Source organism: Haliotis asinina, chromosome 3 (assembly GCF_037392515.1).
Source record: "Haliotis asinina isolate JCU_RB_2024 chromosome 3, JCU_Hal_asi_v2, whole genome shotgun sequence".
Taxonomy (NCBI): domain Eukaryota; kingdom Metazoa; phylum Mollusca; class Gastropoda; order Lepetellida; family Haliotidae; genus Haliotis; species Haliotis asinina.
Window position 1 is genome coordinate 87,708,393 of NC_090282.1, and position 17,232 is coordinate 87,725,624.

Sequence of the window (17,232 nt, forward strand, 5' to 3'; positions counted from 1 at the left end):
ATATAGTTTCTACAGTCTTCCTACCCAGGAATACACCCAGTATATGGTTACTGCATTCTTCCTACCCAGGAATACACCCAGTATACAGTTATTGCCGCCTTGGTTTATGATGCCTTGGAAGGTTACAGCAGGTTCATGCTGTTGAACTGCCTTATCTGAGATGACAACAGCCAATGCAGCAAAGGATCTTTATTTATGTATTTTATCAAAGAGCTTTTCACAAATGAGTATCAACAAATAAGTAGAAGCCATTCCTACAAAACATTGTCTGATTAGGTAAGTACAGTAACTACTTTCAATATGGTTATAAACACACTGCCAGTGGACTCCTTGTGAGTGATGGCGCCAGTGGACTCCTTGTGAGTGATGGAGCCAGTGGACTCCTTATGAGTGATGGAGTTAAAGTATTTGATGCATGTGGTGGGGCAGTGGACACTATGTGAGTGAGGTAGCTGGTGGATTGAATGTTTGTGATGGAGCCAGTGGACGGAGCCAGTGGACTCCATGTGAATGATGTAGCTGATGGATTAAATGGACACTGAGGATGCCACTTGCTCGATACCACGTGACGATGTGTCACAATCAAGATGGGGAGGCCTAGTAATGTTATTTGTATTCACTGTTGACTCTGTGACTCATTTGCCACTGTCTACAAACTGAAAATACTCCTGTCATACTAACAATGGGTATTCTGAACGAATGAATACCCATGAATGAATGCACTGGTATTACCTGGTGTGGTATGAATGACACAACTCAGTTGAGAATGTACACAGCAGTAAACACATCACTGGACCCACTCATAGATGAGTTTGTCATAGTGATATATAAATTCTAGATATATATGATGTGAACCTTGTGCCTTAAGATCACTGATTTATTCTGGTGGCTTCACTGGGTCTTGAGGTCACTGTGGCATGAGGTCATAGCCCAGAAGTGACTCTGCCACCACATCACACAAGGACAAAAGTTTGAATGGTTTATGCTGTGCAATGTCAACTGCGTGTGGGATGGAGTCTGTGATCCAGAAGTTCTTGAATGGAACATCAGTGTCTACAAATCTCTTCCAGGAATTGTTGGGGAACACAGGATGAGTGACATAGGCACTGATTGCAACAGCTCCTCGTCCCAGTAGCACCTACAACAACGACATGACTTGATAATACGTGGACTACGGCAACAACTGCAGCCATAACGACATGACTTCATAATACTTTCACTATCACAACACCTGCAGCAATAACAACAATGTGATTTTATGTATACTTGGACTATCACAATACCTGTAGCAGCAAACAACAATAATAGTAGAATTTAATATTACAGGTGTACCAAGGCAGACACTAATAATATTACCATTACATCACAGCAGACAGTAACAAGAGTCATTAGAAGATGACATATTCCCCTGGCCCCCACATGTTTGAAAGGACAAATCATCTGACAGTTTGTCAGTTATTGTTTTTAAGACTAAGTTTGAATTGTTTCCACGGAATTCATGCAAAATATAAATGGCATTATATCTGTAATCAGCAAAAGTCACCATTTCAAGATCTGTCTCATATATCTGCTAAAATCTGTTGAAAGATACGAAATGGTTTTCGAGTTGTGCTCTTGAAACGAAGACCACCCCTCCAATTTGAGACTATGTCTGAAACGTTTTCATGGAAACAGAGAAAATAATAAATCACCAAAACCTGTAAATATCAAAAGGCACCACTTTTGGGTCTGCCACACATATCTACCAAGTTTTAATGACAGATATTAAGAAGTTTTTGAGTTGTGCTCCGGAAATGAAACACACCTCTCACTTTTGAGACTAAGTCCAAAACATTGCCATGGAAACCGAGAAAAAAAGAAAATATAGAACAGTTTTTGAGTTCTGCTCCAGAAACGAATCCACCCCACCATTTGATTAAGACCAAAACATTCCATGGAAAAAACAAAAAAAAAACCAAACAAAATGCCAAAAAATTGGTAAATAGCAAAAGGCACAAGCATAGGTTCAGATCATTATATCTATCAATTTTGGTCTGTAAATATTGAACAGTTTTTGAGTTATGCTCCGGAAACAAAATGATTATGGACGGACAGACAGATGGACAGACAGACAAGGCGTTAACTATATCCCCACGCAATAATATTAATAATATTACCATGACATCAGAGCAGACAGTAAGAATATTACCACCGCAGACAGTAATAATAATATTGTTACACCACAGTAGACAGTAACAATATTCCAGTTACACCACAGTAGACAGTAACAATATTCCAGTTACACCACAGTAGACAGTTACAATATTCCAGTTACACCACAGTAGACAGTTACAATATTCCAGTTACACCACAGTAGACAGTTACAATATTCCAGTTACACCACAGTAGACAGTAACAATATTCCAGTTACACCACAGTAGACAGTTACAATATTCCAGTTACACCACAGTAGACAGTTACAATATTCCAGTTACACCACAGTAGACAGTGACAATAATCATGTCATATTACAGCAGACAGTAACAATGATACCGTTACACCACAGGTGACTAACAAAATTACAGTTACACCACAGGAGATTGCTACAATATTACCACTACACCACAGGTGACTGTAGCAATATTAAAGTTACACCACGAGAGAGTGTTACAATATAACCACTACAACACAGGTGACTGTAGCAATATTAAAGTTACACCACGAGAGAGTGTTACAATATAGCCACTACAACACAGGTGACTGTAGCAATATTAAAGTTACACCACGGGAGAGTGTTACAATATTACCACTACACCACAGGTGACTGTAGCAATATTAAAGTTACACCACAGGAGAGTGTTACAATATAACCACTACAACACAGGTGACTGTAGCAATATTAAAGTTACACCAGGGGAGATTGTTACAATATAACCACAACAACACAGGTGACTGTAGCAATATTAAAGTTACACCACGGGAGAGTGTTACAATATAACCACTACAACACAGGTGACTGTAGCAATATTAAAGTTACACCATGGGAGAGTGTTACAATATAACCACTACAACACAGGTGACTGTAGCAATATTAAAGTTACAACACAGCAGACAGTAACAATGCTATATGAGAACTGCCCCTCACCTTTCCGCACTCCTTCAGTGTTCCACCTGTTTGGACCAGGTCATCAATGATGATCACATGCTTACCCTCAGGGTTGCCTGGAAGAATGATATAACAAGATGTTTGAAAGTATCTGATTCCACAAATTAACCACTTTTTCTCTGTCATACACACATGGAACAAGCATGTGAACACCTAATGATTCTTACACCTCACTAACCCTGTTTATCATGGCCATTACTACTATAGTATTCCCAGAAATTATTGAGAATCATGTTGCGTCATGTAACTCATTACGTTTATTAACTTCTGGCGTTTTACTTACATAAACATGTTAAAACATCATCCTTTTACAGTCTCAGTCTTGTTTTAGTACTTTGTTAGACCTCTTCGCTCAGCAATGCATGCCTGAATACGCCTAGGCACACTACCCATCAAAGTTTGTAGGTAATCGTGTGACAGGGTATCCCAATATTAGACCACCTCGGCCTTTATATCTTCAATATTTCTCAGTCCCTTTTGGTTTATTCTGTCCTTCATGACTCCCCACACATTCTCAATTGGGTTTAGGTCTGGGCTGTAACTGGGCCAGTCTAAAACGTGAACATTTTTGCCCGACAACCACTGTTTTGTGTAGCGCGCAGTGTGTTTTGGGTCATTATCATGCTGGAAAATCCAATCATCTTCATACAATGTTTGTGCTGTCGGAAGAAGGTGACCATTTAGAATGTCAACGTATCTTTCTTTTGTCAAGTTTCCCGTGAAAACACACAATGGCGTCACTCCACGAGCCGATATGCCACCCCACATGTGAAACTTCGGGCTATGTTTTGGTCGCTGGTAGATAGGTTTGACAGTATCTTTGGTCCAAATTTTCACACAATTAGGGAAAAGCCAAACAGAACTTTCATCCGAAAAGAAAACATTATCCCAATCTTGATTTTCATGAGCCCGACACCAGTTTAAACGTTTTTCCTTTTGTGCATCTTTCATCAACGGCGAGGGAATTCCACGTTTTTTCACCCAATTAAGTCTCTGCAATTCCTGCCTAACTGTTTCATTGCATACCTGAGGACTTCCTCTGCTAATCATTTCATTTCTGATGTTCTCAACACTTTTCAATTTCCCCTACTCACAATCTGCCCAAGTCTTCGGCAATCCACAACACTGAATTTCCTAGGCCGACCTGCCCCTGCTTTGTGCTCTATCCCGGTTCCTGTTTGATTATTCTTCAAAGTTCTGTATACTGTAGACAGAGGAATACCATGTCTACAAGCTAACACTTTAGCATCAGCCTCACCCCTTTCAAAATCATCTAGAATGAGCTTTCTTTTCTCTCTTGCTGTAAATTCTGCCATGTCAACACAGGAAGCCGTCTGCTCAGACAAGGGAGATAACTCTTGAGGTAATGAGCTGCCTTCTAAGCCTTCAAGAGTTGTCTCCCTTATTTAGTATGCTTAGTGCATAGTGAAAGCCCATTTTCCAATCTTAGCATCATTAGAAAAAAAACAAAGATTTTCTCAATAATTTCTGGGAACACTGTATGTGTGTGTGTATTTTTCACCCTTCTGACACCCCCTAGACAGAGTTAGCTATGCATGTGCCTGCTGCACATGCAATAAGTGTGTCCATTATTAAGCAAGTATCCAGCTTCAGTAAACTCTTCTGACACCTTGATATAGGAGCTTCGTAAACTGACAAATGCTCAAAGATGGCACATTATTGGTGTGCAGAATCATGGAGGGTTACAGCGATGGTGGTTGTCATCAATTGACTGTATTAGTGTGCATGAGTATTTTAAGCAGATTAAGTAATCTTTTGACAGAACCTTCTTTAACTTTCACTATTTTCTTGTCCCCGTCACGGATCTTGGCGCAAATGATGGTCTGTTCTCCAGCAAAGTGAAGGTGGAAGCGCTTGAATGCCCCATCATCAGGGAAAGCAAATGCAAGATTACATCGATCCTCAAGCTGTTCAATCTCTCGTTGCAACAACTGAATAGCTGTTTCAAGCCTGAAATATTAAATCAGGCATCAATCAGTGGTCAGACATGAATCAGTGGTCAGTGGCCAATCAGTAGTTAGACACCTATCAATGGCCAGACACCAATCAGTGGTCAAGCGCTAATAATTGGTCAGACACCAATCAGTGGTCAGACTACAAACAGTGGTCAGCCACCAATCAGAGATCAGACACCCATCTGTCATAAGACATCAATTAATTGTCAGACCCCAATAATTGATCAGACATCAATCAGTGGTCAGACACTAGTGATCAGACACTAGTATGTCATTAGACATCAATTAATTATCAGACATCAAAAATTGATCATCAGACACCAATCAGAGGTCAGTCACCAATAATTTTTCAGACATCAATCAGTATTGGCACCAGTTAGCCTTTGGACATCAATAAGAGGTCAGACACCAATCAGTGTTCAGTGAGTGAGTGAGTGAGTGAGTTTGAGTGAGTGAGTGAGTGAGTTTAGTTCTACGTCGCACTTAGCAATATTCCAGCTATATGGCGACGGTCTGTAAATAATCGAGTCTGGACCAGACAATCCAGAGATCAACAACGTGAGCATCGATCTGCGCAATTGGGAACCGATGACATGTGTCAACCATGTCAGCTAGTCTGACCACCCGATCCCGTTAGTCGCCTCTTACGACAAGCATAGTCACCTTTTATGGCAAGCATGGGTTGCTGAAGGCCTATTCTACCCCGGGACCTTCACGGGTCAATCAGTGTTCAGGCATCAATCAGTGGTCAGACACAAGTCAGTACCCAGACATCAATCAGTGATCAGACACCAATTAGGGTTCAGACACCAAGCAGTGGTTAGACATTAATCTGTGGACAGACATCAATCAGTACATCTGCACTATTTACGCTAGGTGAGTTCTCATGGTGCCACTTGCAGCAACAACTTGTAATATATGATTTGAAGTAACAAAAACGATTGTAATGACTTTGTTACTGGTATATTTTCAAGACACATAAAACTTGTATCTCACAAGATTCTCTCCACTCGACAACACGGTTCATGGAGTGAGGTAGAAATGCTAGTCGTGATAATGTCAGTGTACATATTGCAGTCACTGACAAAGCCTAAATTGGTGTGGTTCTACAACTGGAGTCTTAGGTTGAACATGTCTAGAGCGTATAACTTGCTTCTTCAAGAGCTCGAACATCAAGATACGAGGTCACTAAAGATTTTTTTCTGTATGGACAAGGTGAATTTTGACATTTTGCTGGCACTCACATCACAATACTTGGCCAGTGGTAAGTTAATGGTGTAAAAATGAAGCAGAAATATTACTGTTACACAAATGAATAACCAATTTGAAATAAAATATTTTGAAATTTCTTGAACATTTTTATATCACTGGATCTACATATCCTGAAAATCAGTTCTGAAGAATTTATCAGGGATGACTATCTAGAAGTCTGAAATAGGCCTAAACTGCATCAAAACAATATGGACATAAAACAGACAATGACTCATACATGAATGTTTATTGATTGAAGGAAGTAATTTAAACATATGAACAGGTGGAACCATTGGTTTACATCTAAAGAGAACTGTATGGTAGGGACCATTAATAATTTATGGCAAGATAGGGTGATGATGATTTTTTTGGAGGAGCATGTACAATGTGAATGACCGCCCTAAACATTATGTACAAAATACCCCATAGATAACCCTAACTTGACCCCTAAAACCAGTGTCAAAATGATATGTTTCATGCATAAGCCGTCGCCCTGCGAAGGGTCGCGATTCAACTCACACCAAGAAACATCTGGCAGTTACAGTCTTGGATGTAAAATGTAAGTATCGTCACGGACAACTCACACCACAAGACATCTGGCAGTTACAGTCTTGGATGTAAAAGGTAAGTATCGTCACGGACAACTCACATCACAAGACATCTGGCAGTTACAGTCTTGGATGTAAAATGTAAGTATCATCACGGACAACTCACACCACAAGACATCTGGCAGTTACAGTCTTGGATGTAAAAGGTAAGTATCGTCACGGACAACTCACATCACAAGACATCTGGCAGTTACAGTCTTGGATGTAAAAGGTAAGTATCGTCACGGACAACTCACACCACAAGACATCTGGCAGTTACAGTCTTGGATGTAAAAGGTAAGTATCGTCACGGACAACTCACATCACAAGACATCTGGCAGTTACAGTCTTGGATGTAAAAGGTAAGTATCGTCACGGACAACTCACATCACAAGACATCTGGCAGTTACAGTCTTGGATGTAAAAGGTAAGTATCGTCACGGACAACTCACATCACAAGACATCTGGCAGTTACAGTCTTGGATGTAAAAGGTAAGTATCGTCACGGACAACTCACATCACAAGACATCTGGCAGTTACAGTCTTGGATGTAAAAGGTAAGTATCGTCACGGACAACTCACATCACAAGACATCTGGCAGTTACAGTCTTGGATGTAAAAGGTAAGTATCGTCACGGACAACTCACATCACAAGACATCTGGCAGTTACAGTCTTGGATGTAAAAGGCAAGTATCGTCACGGACAACTCACATCACAAGACATCTGGCAGTTACAGTCTTGGATGTAAAAGGTAAGTATCGTCACGGACAACTCACATCACAAGACATCTGGCAGTTACAGTCTTGGATGTAAAATGTAAGTATCGTCACGGACAACTCACATCACAAGACATCTGGCAGTTACAGTCTTGGATGTAAAAGGTAAGTATCGTCACGGACAACTCACATCACAAGACATCTGGCAGTTACAGTCTTGGATGTAAAATGTAAGTATCGTCACGGACAACTCACATCACAAGACATCTGGCAGTTACAGTTTTGGATGTAAAATGTAAGTATCGTCACGGACAACTCACACCACAAGACATCTGGCAGTTACAGTCTTGGATGTAAAAGGTAAGTATCGTCACGGACAACTCACATCACAAGACATCTGGCAGTTACAGTCTTGGATGTAAAAGGTAAGTATCGTCACGGACAACTCACACCACAAGACATCTGGCAGTTACAGTCTTGGATGTAAAAGGTAAGTATCGTCACGGACAACTCACATCACAAGACATCTGGCAGTTACAGTCTTGGATGTAAAAGGTAAGTATCGTCACGGACAACTCACATCACAAGACATCTGGCAGTTACAGTCTTGGATGTAAAATGTAAGTATCGTCACGGACAACTCACATCACAAGACATCTGGCAGTTACAGTCTTGGATGTAAAAGGTAAGTATCGTCACGGACAACTCACATCACAAGACATCTGGCAGTTACAGTCTTGGATGTAAAAGGTAAGTATCGTCACGGACAACTCACATCACAAGACATCTGGCAGTTACAGTCTTGGATGTAAAAGGTAAGTATCGTCACGGACAACTCACATCACAAGACATCTGGCAGTTACAGTCTTGGATGTAAAAGGTAAGTATCGTCACGGACAACTCACATCACAAGACATCTGGCAGTTACAGTCTTGGATGTAAAAGGTAAGTATCGTCACGGACAACTCACACCACAAGACATCTGGCAGTTACAGTTTTGGATGTAAAATGTAAGTATCGTCACGGACAACTCACACCACAAGACATCTGGCAGTTACAGTCTTGGATGTAAAAGGTAAGTATCGTCACGGACAACTCACATCACAAGACATCTGGCAGTTACAGTCTTGGATGTAAAAGGTAAGTATCGTCACGGACAACTCACACCACAAGACATCTGGCAGTTACAGTCTTGGATGTAAAAGGTAAGTATCGTCACGGACAACTCACATCACAAGACATCTGGCAGTTACAGTCTTGGATGTAAAAGGTAAGTATCGTCACGGACAACTCACATCACAAGACATCTGGCAGTTACAGTCTTGGATGTAAAAGGTAAGTATCGTCACGGACAACTCACACCACAAGACATCTGGCAGTTACAGTCTTGGATGTAAAAGGTAAGTATCGTCACGGACAACTCACATCACAAGACATCTGGCAGTTACAGTCTTGGATGTAAAAGGCAAGTATCGTCACGGACAACTCACATCACAAGACATCTGGCAGTTACAGTCTTGGATGTAAAATGTAAGTATCGTCACGGACAACTCACATCACAAGACATCTGGCAGTTACAGTCTTGGATGTAAAAGGTAAGTATCGTCACGGACAACTCACATCACAAGACATCTGGCAGTTACAGTCTTGGATGTAAAAGGTAAGTATCGTCACGGACAACTCACACCACAAGACATCTGGCAGTTACAGTCTTGGATGTAAAAGGTAAGTATCGTCACGGACAACTCACATCACAAGACATCTGGCAGTTACAGTCTTTGATGTAAAAGGTAAGAATGCTAAGTAAGAATAATACCCAATAACGATTATACTGACCATTATTCTAAAAATCCGTGATTTGTTTTCCTTTCTATATCCACAATAATATGTTAACCCAACAGAATTAGAATCATAAACTATTTTTCCCAATTTTATTGGAAAAAAACATTCTCATACAAATGCTTGCTTCATCAACAGGTCCACATCATCAAGTTGTCAAAGAGCAAAGTAATGATGTTTCGGGGAGATAATTAATCAGTGTGAGTAAGCTGAAGAATACAGTAAACATCAGTAATTGTAAAAGTTGTCAAATGTGCATTTTAACTTACTATTTCCATCTTTTTTTTAGCGATTGTTTGCTGTTATTCCAGTGATATCTCAGCTTTTGTCGCCTCAAACTTGATGCTTGGACACGATGTTTAATGCTAAAAAATATGCATGAAGCATTTTTGTCACAGGTCATAACCTAGCACGATATACAGTAACCGACACCCACTCTCATTTTCAAGCTGATTTTCCAAAATCACAGAGTAGATTTTAAGTTCCAGTCTCTGTCTAAGGTTTTCATTTTTTTTTTCTAAGTTTGTACCCAACCTGTTGACCAAATTATATGTCACAATCAGTTGTGTCAGTTTTGGCTTTCTTTTAAGAAATCATTTGCAGTCTCCTGTACATTAAATTTTTAAATTCAGGACTTCCTGTAGCTTGATTCCCCCTATTATTGTAACACCTCCTTTTGTTGTTGAGCCTTGTCTGTTTTTTTAACTGGGATAGATTCTGTGTTACCACTGCTGTGTAATGTCTGAAAAATATGTCAGATACATAGAGTCTTCAACACTCTTGACACAATGATAAACCTTGCTAAGTTATATATGTTTAGTTGAGTTAGACAAGAAAATGACATAATGACCCCCACTGCATTGGTGCAACTGATAACATGCACATTGCTATTCAGGCACCCAACAAGACAGGATCTGAATTCTTCAACTACAGGAACTTATTCAGCATCATCCTGTTGGCATTGGTGAAAGCAATTTGCAAATTTATATTTGTTGATTTGGGACCGAGCTGGTGTATGCCAGTTCCCAGCTTTGAGTTGCCATACAGCATAACACATTGAATATTCCACAACCATCTCCCCAGGAGGGCCGTCATGAACTAGTGCCTAGTGTTGCTGTGGGAGACGATCCCTTCCAAGTAAAGCCACATTTGATGAAGCCTTAACCTGTGAGGGATTTATCTTATGAGAAAACAATATTTAATTACAGGCTGTCAAGGGCAAGGAGAGAATCTGAAAATGCCTTCAGCCTTCTGGTGAAGAGATTCTGCATGTTTCAAAAACCCCTACAGGTGTCACCAGATGTTACCAGTTCAGTTGTCTAGGCAGCTGTAGCATTACAAAACTCTCTCAAATCAAACTCTCACCCAGTCTATAATGACACAGCTAATGTTCAAAGTGTTATTGGTGGTTTCATCCAGCAGGGAGGAAACAGAAATGCAAGCAATGCAAGAGAAGTATGAGATGAGCTTGCTGATTATTTTAAGACAGAAGGTCAAGTTGATTGGCAGTGGGATATGGTGGTATAAACTTTGAAAAGTGACATTACTTATTTGAAAGTAATTTGTATTTGGAAAAATTTCAAGTGAAGTTTTGTATGCAAGTACTGAAAAATGACAAATCAGTGACTCAAGAACTGTAATTCCAGATAGCAATTACTAACTTCTTGACTAGTCCTTCTCAGTGGTGCACTTATCCCTGGTGCATCAATGGTCACTTGAGCATTCAGTGTCATCAGTAACTGTAATGGGTAATTGTGATGGTTTCCTCATCTGATAGAAATTAACATTGTATTTACAATTACACATGGGTATTAGATAAATCTTCTCATTCATGAACATGTGACAGACCATATTTAATACTCAAATCACTATTTGCACTTACAAAAAACACAACTGAATTTCAAATTTCATTTCATGTCTTTTCTTTTGTATTCATTCTTTTTCAACTGCTGATGTAAAATCAATCATGATATATCAGCAGAATCACCACATGAACCAATGAAAGAAATGTACCAGTTTCCTTTAATCACACAATTAGCCAATACAGTAATTGCTACCTTCATTTCAAATTAAATAAATCAAACATCAGAAACAGAAATTTTTAAGCACCATCATTTTAATGTCATTTTAAATGTTTTAATGCATAGTTTCTCGCTACTGCTATGAAACAAAAAATCACGAGATGAAATCCTTTCTGCAGGCATCCCTTATTCCATGATAACTGATGAAGATAGCATCATTACAGACAATTGCCAGGTTGTTAGTAGAGGTCCCTGCTGTACATGGCATCTCAGAAGGGGTGCAGGACTGTGAGAAACTCTGTGAGTGGTATACATCATCCACTCCTGCACCACTTTCTCTGACTGGGTGATTTCCTTAAGCAGGGATGAGAATGGGTATCAGTGAAAAAACAGTAAAACAGGCTGGGCCTCTTTGAAGTCATGTTATTTGAAACAATAATGTAATTTTCTGAATAAACTTACCCTGACTCATGCTTAATTGCTTATCTCCTCTTCCTGGCGAAGGTAGTGGAACACCTGAAATCCCTTGAAGTTCCCTTCTAAAAGAAGCGAACATAAAAATACACTGACCCCCATGTAGCCTCCCCTCCTGTGCAAAAAGGGTAAACTGTTTGGCCTTGATAACCACTCTCTCCTTAATAATCGCCCGGCGCGAGAATATAGGAATTCAGCGTGTCTGTGAGGGGCGACTGGGAGGGCTTTAGTCAGGATAAATAAAAATATCAATTTTATTCAGAAAATTACATATTTTTCCTTATCCTGACTCATGTTTAATTGCTTACAGAATCTGACAGAAACGGCAGTGGGTCAGACCATGCTGGATTTTGCTGTCTGGCTGTTAATATTACATCCAAATTTTCCCCCTTGGGAACTTATAGCAGCAATAATAAGGGCCTGTTCTGCTGATTTTCATTGTAGAGTCTGGGGGGATCACATCCAGTCAAATTTGTCTTCCGCAGAAGGATTTTTTGACTGGAAGGATGACATCAAAGTAACTAGCGTTCCGCTAGTTTCTGATGCAAATAAATGTCAAGATATAGAGGCTATTGAGGCTAGTTGCGACCCTTCTTCATGTACAAGTATCTTCATTATGAGTACAGGGTCATAATCACTCATGCTAGTCTGTTCAAAACATGCGGTGGACTTTCCACCATTATACTCCGCAGAGCTTCTGGCTTCCACAAGTCACGTGATAAAACGGGTGAGTGAACTCCGCTGTGTTTGACTTCCAAAAGCAGCCCTCCATTATAGTTGCTAGTGAGCAATTCCCATACAGCGCTAGTGTAGAGGCCAAGGCTCTGACTTCATGTGGGTTGGAGGCTCGCAGAGGTTCCAATCCTGCTGCTTTATATGCTCTTGGTATAACAGCTCTGATCCATACTGAGATAGTGTTGCCGGATGCTTCCGTAGGTGTCTCAGTAGATATAGGGATAAACAGGCGCTTGAAACGTTGTCTTCTAGACTTGGTACGTGCTATGTATATCTTCAATGCTCTGTCTGGACATAATGATAAGCCTTGCGTATTATGAGGTCCAAGGATTGAAAACAGGGTTAGTAAGCGGAACAGTGTCCAGTTGACCTGGCAGTTGATTCTTTGCAATAAAATCCCATTGTAGACCCAGGTGAACTGTTTCTTGATGACTTGCAACAAACTTTGATTAAAGTCTAGAGCATGAATTTCTGACATTCGTGCAGCTGTAGCAAAGCCAAGTAAAAATAGCGTCTTTTGAGTCAGCATTTCAGTTGAGGTCCGATCGAGCGGCTCATACCATCACTTGTGAGATGTTGGAGTACGGCATTTAGATCCCAAGCTGGCACTCTAAATCTGAGTTGCTGATCTTCCAACTTGAAGGAGCATAGTAAGGCAAGTAACTCTGGCACTTTAGTCAGCTTAGGCCCCTTTCCCATGGTGACAACTGAGCTGAGAGCTGCCAAGTATGTAGATAATGTTGAGCCTTTTAGGCCTCTGGAATGACGTAGATGGCATAGATAATCTGCTATCTGAGGATGAGTTGCCTTAATTGCCAAGAATCCCTTCTTCCTAGCATATGCCTCAAATCGTTTCCACTTGTCATCATATAGTGTGCGAGTGGACTTCCATAAGGCTAAGGTGACTGCTTTTGCTGCTCTCGTCGAATATCCTCTGTGTTTCAAACAGGTCTTAATACGGTCCATACGTGAAGTTGGAATGCTGATGGCTTGCCGTGCACCTGCTTTGAGTGGGGGTGGACTAGAGGATTCTTCCGCTCTGGCAGTTGTAGTACTGGTTGTCCTAACTCTTCTGTGAGTGTTGGAAACCAATATCTCGTTGGCCAGTAAGGCGCAACCAAAATCAGTTGTAACTCCTTCGTTTGTCTGATTTTCTTGATGACTTTTGATAGCACTGGTGGGGAAAATGCATATGCCTTCAGTGGTTCCCATGGGATGCTGAAAGCGTCTGTTGCCCAAGCTAAAGGGAGCGGAATCTGACCTCTGTTGTTGAGATGAAGATTCAAGAAATGTTGTAATGGACGCAGCTGCTGTCTTCCTCTTCTGGTCATATCTTGCACTGACATGAGGAGACCTAGTAGACACTGCCATTGTCAAAGTGTCAACAGAGAGAGTAGAGCTTGCTTTATCATTTCTTGAATCTTGACCCACAGGTACCAGGACTACAGTCTGATTCAATGTTGTGCTGAAAGGAATCTCGAGGAATTTAAGATCTTGTTGAGGCTCCAATTCCGACTTTAGGTGATTTACTAACCATCCCAGTAATGTTAGTTGCCTGATTGTGAAGTCTAACTGTAGTCTGAGTTGACTTTTCTCTTGATGCGCTTGTATGCCATCATCCAGGTAAAAAGCGCTTCGTAGCCCCCTGAAGTGAAGATAGTTCATGATGGGTTTGGTTAGCCAAGTAAATAGCCATGGGGCCGAAGATATTTCAAATGGTAGGACCGTCCATTGGTAGTGCTGACCATTGTAAAGGAAGCGCAGATAGTTCCTGGATTCTTGATGAATTGGGATTTGTATTTATGCATCTTGCAGGTCTGTGCTGGCTAGATAGTCTGCTGGTCGGATGAGGAATCTTAGTAGAGGAAGCTGTATCATCTTGAAGTGTTCTAAAGTGTTCTAAAGAAACTTTTTGTTGAATTCCTTCATGTCAAACACAGTAGGTGCAGACCATGGGGCTTGATACAAAGATTTTGTGAAGTTCTCACTCCATGACGAGGCAGACAGGAGCCCTTGTCGATGCAGTAGCTGAAGACCTGCAGTAGTAGAGGCTAGGTGTTCGGACATAAACTGTTGATCCTTCCTGTGAGAGGTAAGTGCAGACAGGATCATTCTCTCCTCCTCGTTGGCAGGATTGCTGAACTTGGAAATGACAGTCTTGTTGATGGCTCTAGATCGAGCTAGTCTGAAGAACTGAACCTTCGTCTACATCAGGTGCTCTGATGAATGGCTCCATGTGATGAAGAGGGAAATGATATGCGTTGAATGACGACACATGTTGTTGTCGAAACTTGGTTGCTGATCTTAACGCAGTAGATAACATCTCAGTGATCATAGATATGGGAGCTATCTGCGGGAACGTTAAAGTATCGATGTCATCATTCTTCATCTTCTATGCATTCGCATTATACGCATACAAGTTCATGGGAATCCTTAGATGGTGAGACTAGGTTTAAGCCATCCGTGATCCACAATGTGACTACCCAATCCGAGAAGAGGGCTTCCTCCTCTAACAACTCTCAGTGGAGTCTAACTTCATCCCTCCTAGAGTGAGACGTATTCACTGAGCGCTGACAATCCCGACTATGACATAGAGTCCAAGTCTGAAGGGGAGGATGACAGCAGACGGCGCCTTCTATGAGTTGGTGAGACTGAGGCAGATATTCTGTGTTGACGAGTGAGTGCACACATTCGAGCGAGTGACCTCACTTGTGGAAGTGTAACTACTTGTGCGAGTGCACTCATTTGGTGAGAGTGGATCCTTCTCTGTACAGCGATGAGATGATAGGGACCTCGATCTTCTGGAGCACGTGTGTGCATACACCTCTTCTTCGTCTTCAGACGTGAGTGCAGGTCTAGATGAGTGCTCTCGGTGAGTCACAGTCTACATTGTTGACGAGTGCAGTCATCTCTCTTCTTCCAACCGTCACTCCATAAGGTTCATCATCTGCGTCATGAATTGGTGCATGAAGGCGCCTGTGTCGAATGGCTGTGTTGAGTGCAGTGACGACCGAGTTGTAGAATTGCCTGCAGCGATGCCAGAGGTTGCTGTCGACAGCTGCAATGTCTGATGAAGTTCATAAGGGTTCTGAGGCGTTGATGATGCCATCGGTGTTGATCTAGTTGCTAACACACATTCATTACATTGGCTGATATCTTGCTCACTGCACATCATCAACTGAGGCTCCTCAAAGATGTGTCGTTCTTGTACGGGGACAATCTCTTCCCCAAACGATTTCTTCATCGAAGAATGTTGATTCTGCCATGATCTGGAAGACGAGGACTTCAACTTCAACTTAGATTGCTTTGACTGTGATGGCACTGCCTCTGTACACGGTTTCTTCTGAGTTTTAGGAGACATCTCACCCAACCCTGGACAAAACCTCAGAGATACGGCTGACATATCACTGGAATGAATCTCAGCAGTCTAAGTCTCACTTGATGAAATACGTGTTAAATAAAGACACAATAATCACAAAATTGATAGTAATGACACATATACAGAGCCAAAATACCACATACAACACAAATTTAGTTAAAGGACCAAAAGAATGAAAAACTTAAAGCTGTGTACGGGACCCAAGGTGACTCCAGCCGCCCATGCCGGGCGATAGTAAGAGAGTGGATATCATGGCCGATCAGCTGACCATCTGTGCGGGAGGGGAGGCTACTCGTGGGGTAGTGAATTTTTACATCTACTTCTTTTAGAAGAGAACTTCAAGGGATTTCAGGAGTTCCACTACCTTTGCCAGCAAGAGGAGATAAGCAATTAATCTGTTAGTCTTCTGCGTGTGACATCACACGTGGTTGACCAGGGTGGGGGCGGTCAGCTGTGGTGCCAGTTTGATGGACACGTGTCTGGAGACTATGGATGGTCTGTCAACTGCTTCCCATAACCCTCGCAACATCAGTGACAGACGTTCCCATATTCAGCATGCCAATGGCGCGTTCACGCGTCGTGGCATTGCAAATTAGCGACTAATAAACCGTGTTTTTCTGAGATGACACTCTACTCTGCTACAGTGAGATCAATTGCACGTGTATCAATAGGTCACGTGACTTGTGGCACATGGACACGTGATTTTAGCATGCAGTGCTCTCCCCTTTGCTACGTAGGCCCGACCAGTAGAATGAATGCGTGACGTAATGCACTTGACAATGCATTTAACCATAATCACAACAAGAATTCTTTCAAGAAAAGTTTCAAAACACTATTTGAAAAATAATGTGTCAAGCTTTTATTTTTGTTGAGTTTATATCATGAATGACGCCAGTGCCATGAAATACATGGAATTCTGCGGATTTGTGGAAAATTCCCATCCCTGCTTAAGTTCCTGGCCATATTAAGTAAGTAGACTTACGATTTTTGCCGCAACTTGTTCCACTGAAAAACACAAAATGGTAGAGATGAAGCAGGTGAAAACTGCTGCTATAACTAGCTAATTATAATATCTTAAGAGGCAGAGAAAATATAGGACTAATGTATA

At 41.3% G+C, this 17,232-nt stretch overlaps 1 protein-coding gene across 2 annotated transcripts in view; it reads right to left on the reverse strand.

The window, feature by feature from the left end:
- Nucleotides 1-174: 174 nt before the first annotated feature.
- Nucleotides 175-17,232, reverse strand: part of LOC137278699 (uncharacterized) — a 29,824-nt gene continuing 12,766 nt past the window's right edge. Inside the window, exons 6-8 of one of the 2 annotated variants that reach the window (XM_067811213.1) lie at nt 4,932-5,116; nt 3,125-3,201; nt 175-1,138 (exon numbers count right to left, since the gene is read on the reverse strand). In XM_067811213.1, the coding sequence (XP_067667314.1) occupies nt 908-1,138; nt 3,125-3,201; nt 4,932-5,116 (493 nt within the window). In that variant the 3' untranslated portion in view covers nt 175-907. Of the gene's footprint in view, nt 1,139-3,124; nt 3,202-4,931; nt 5,117-10,022; nt 11,891-17,106; nt 17,130-17,232 lie in introns of those variants that run through there. The other variant, XM_067811214.1, reaches the window with a different exon arrangement.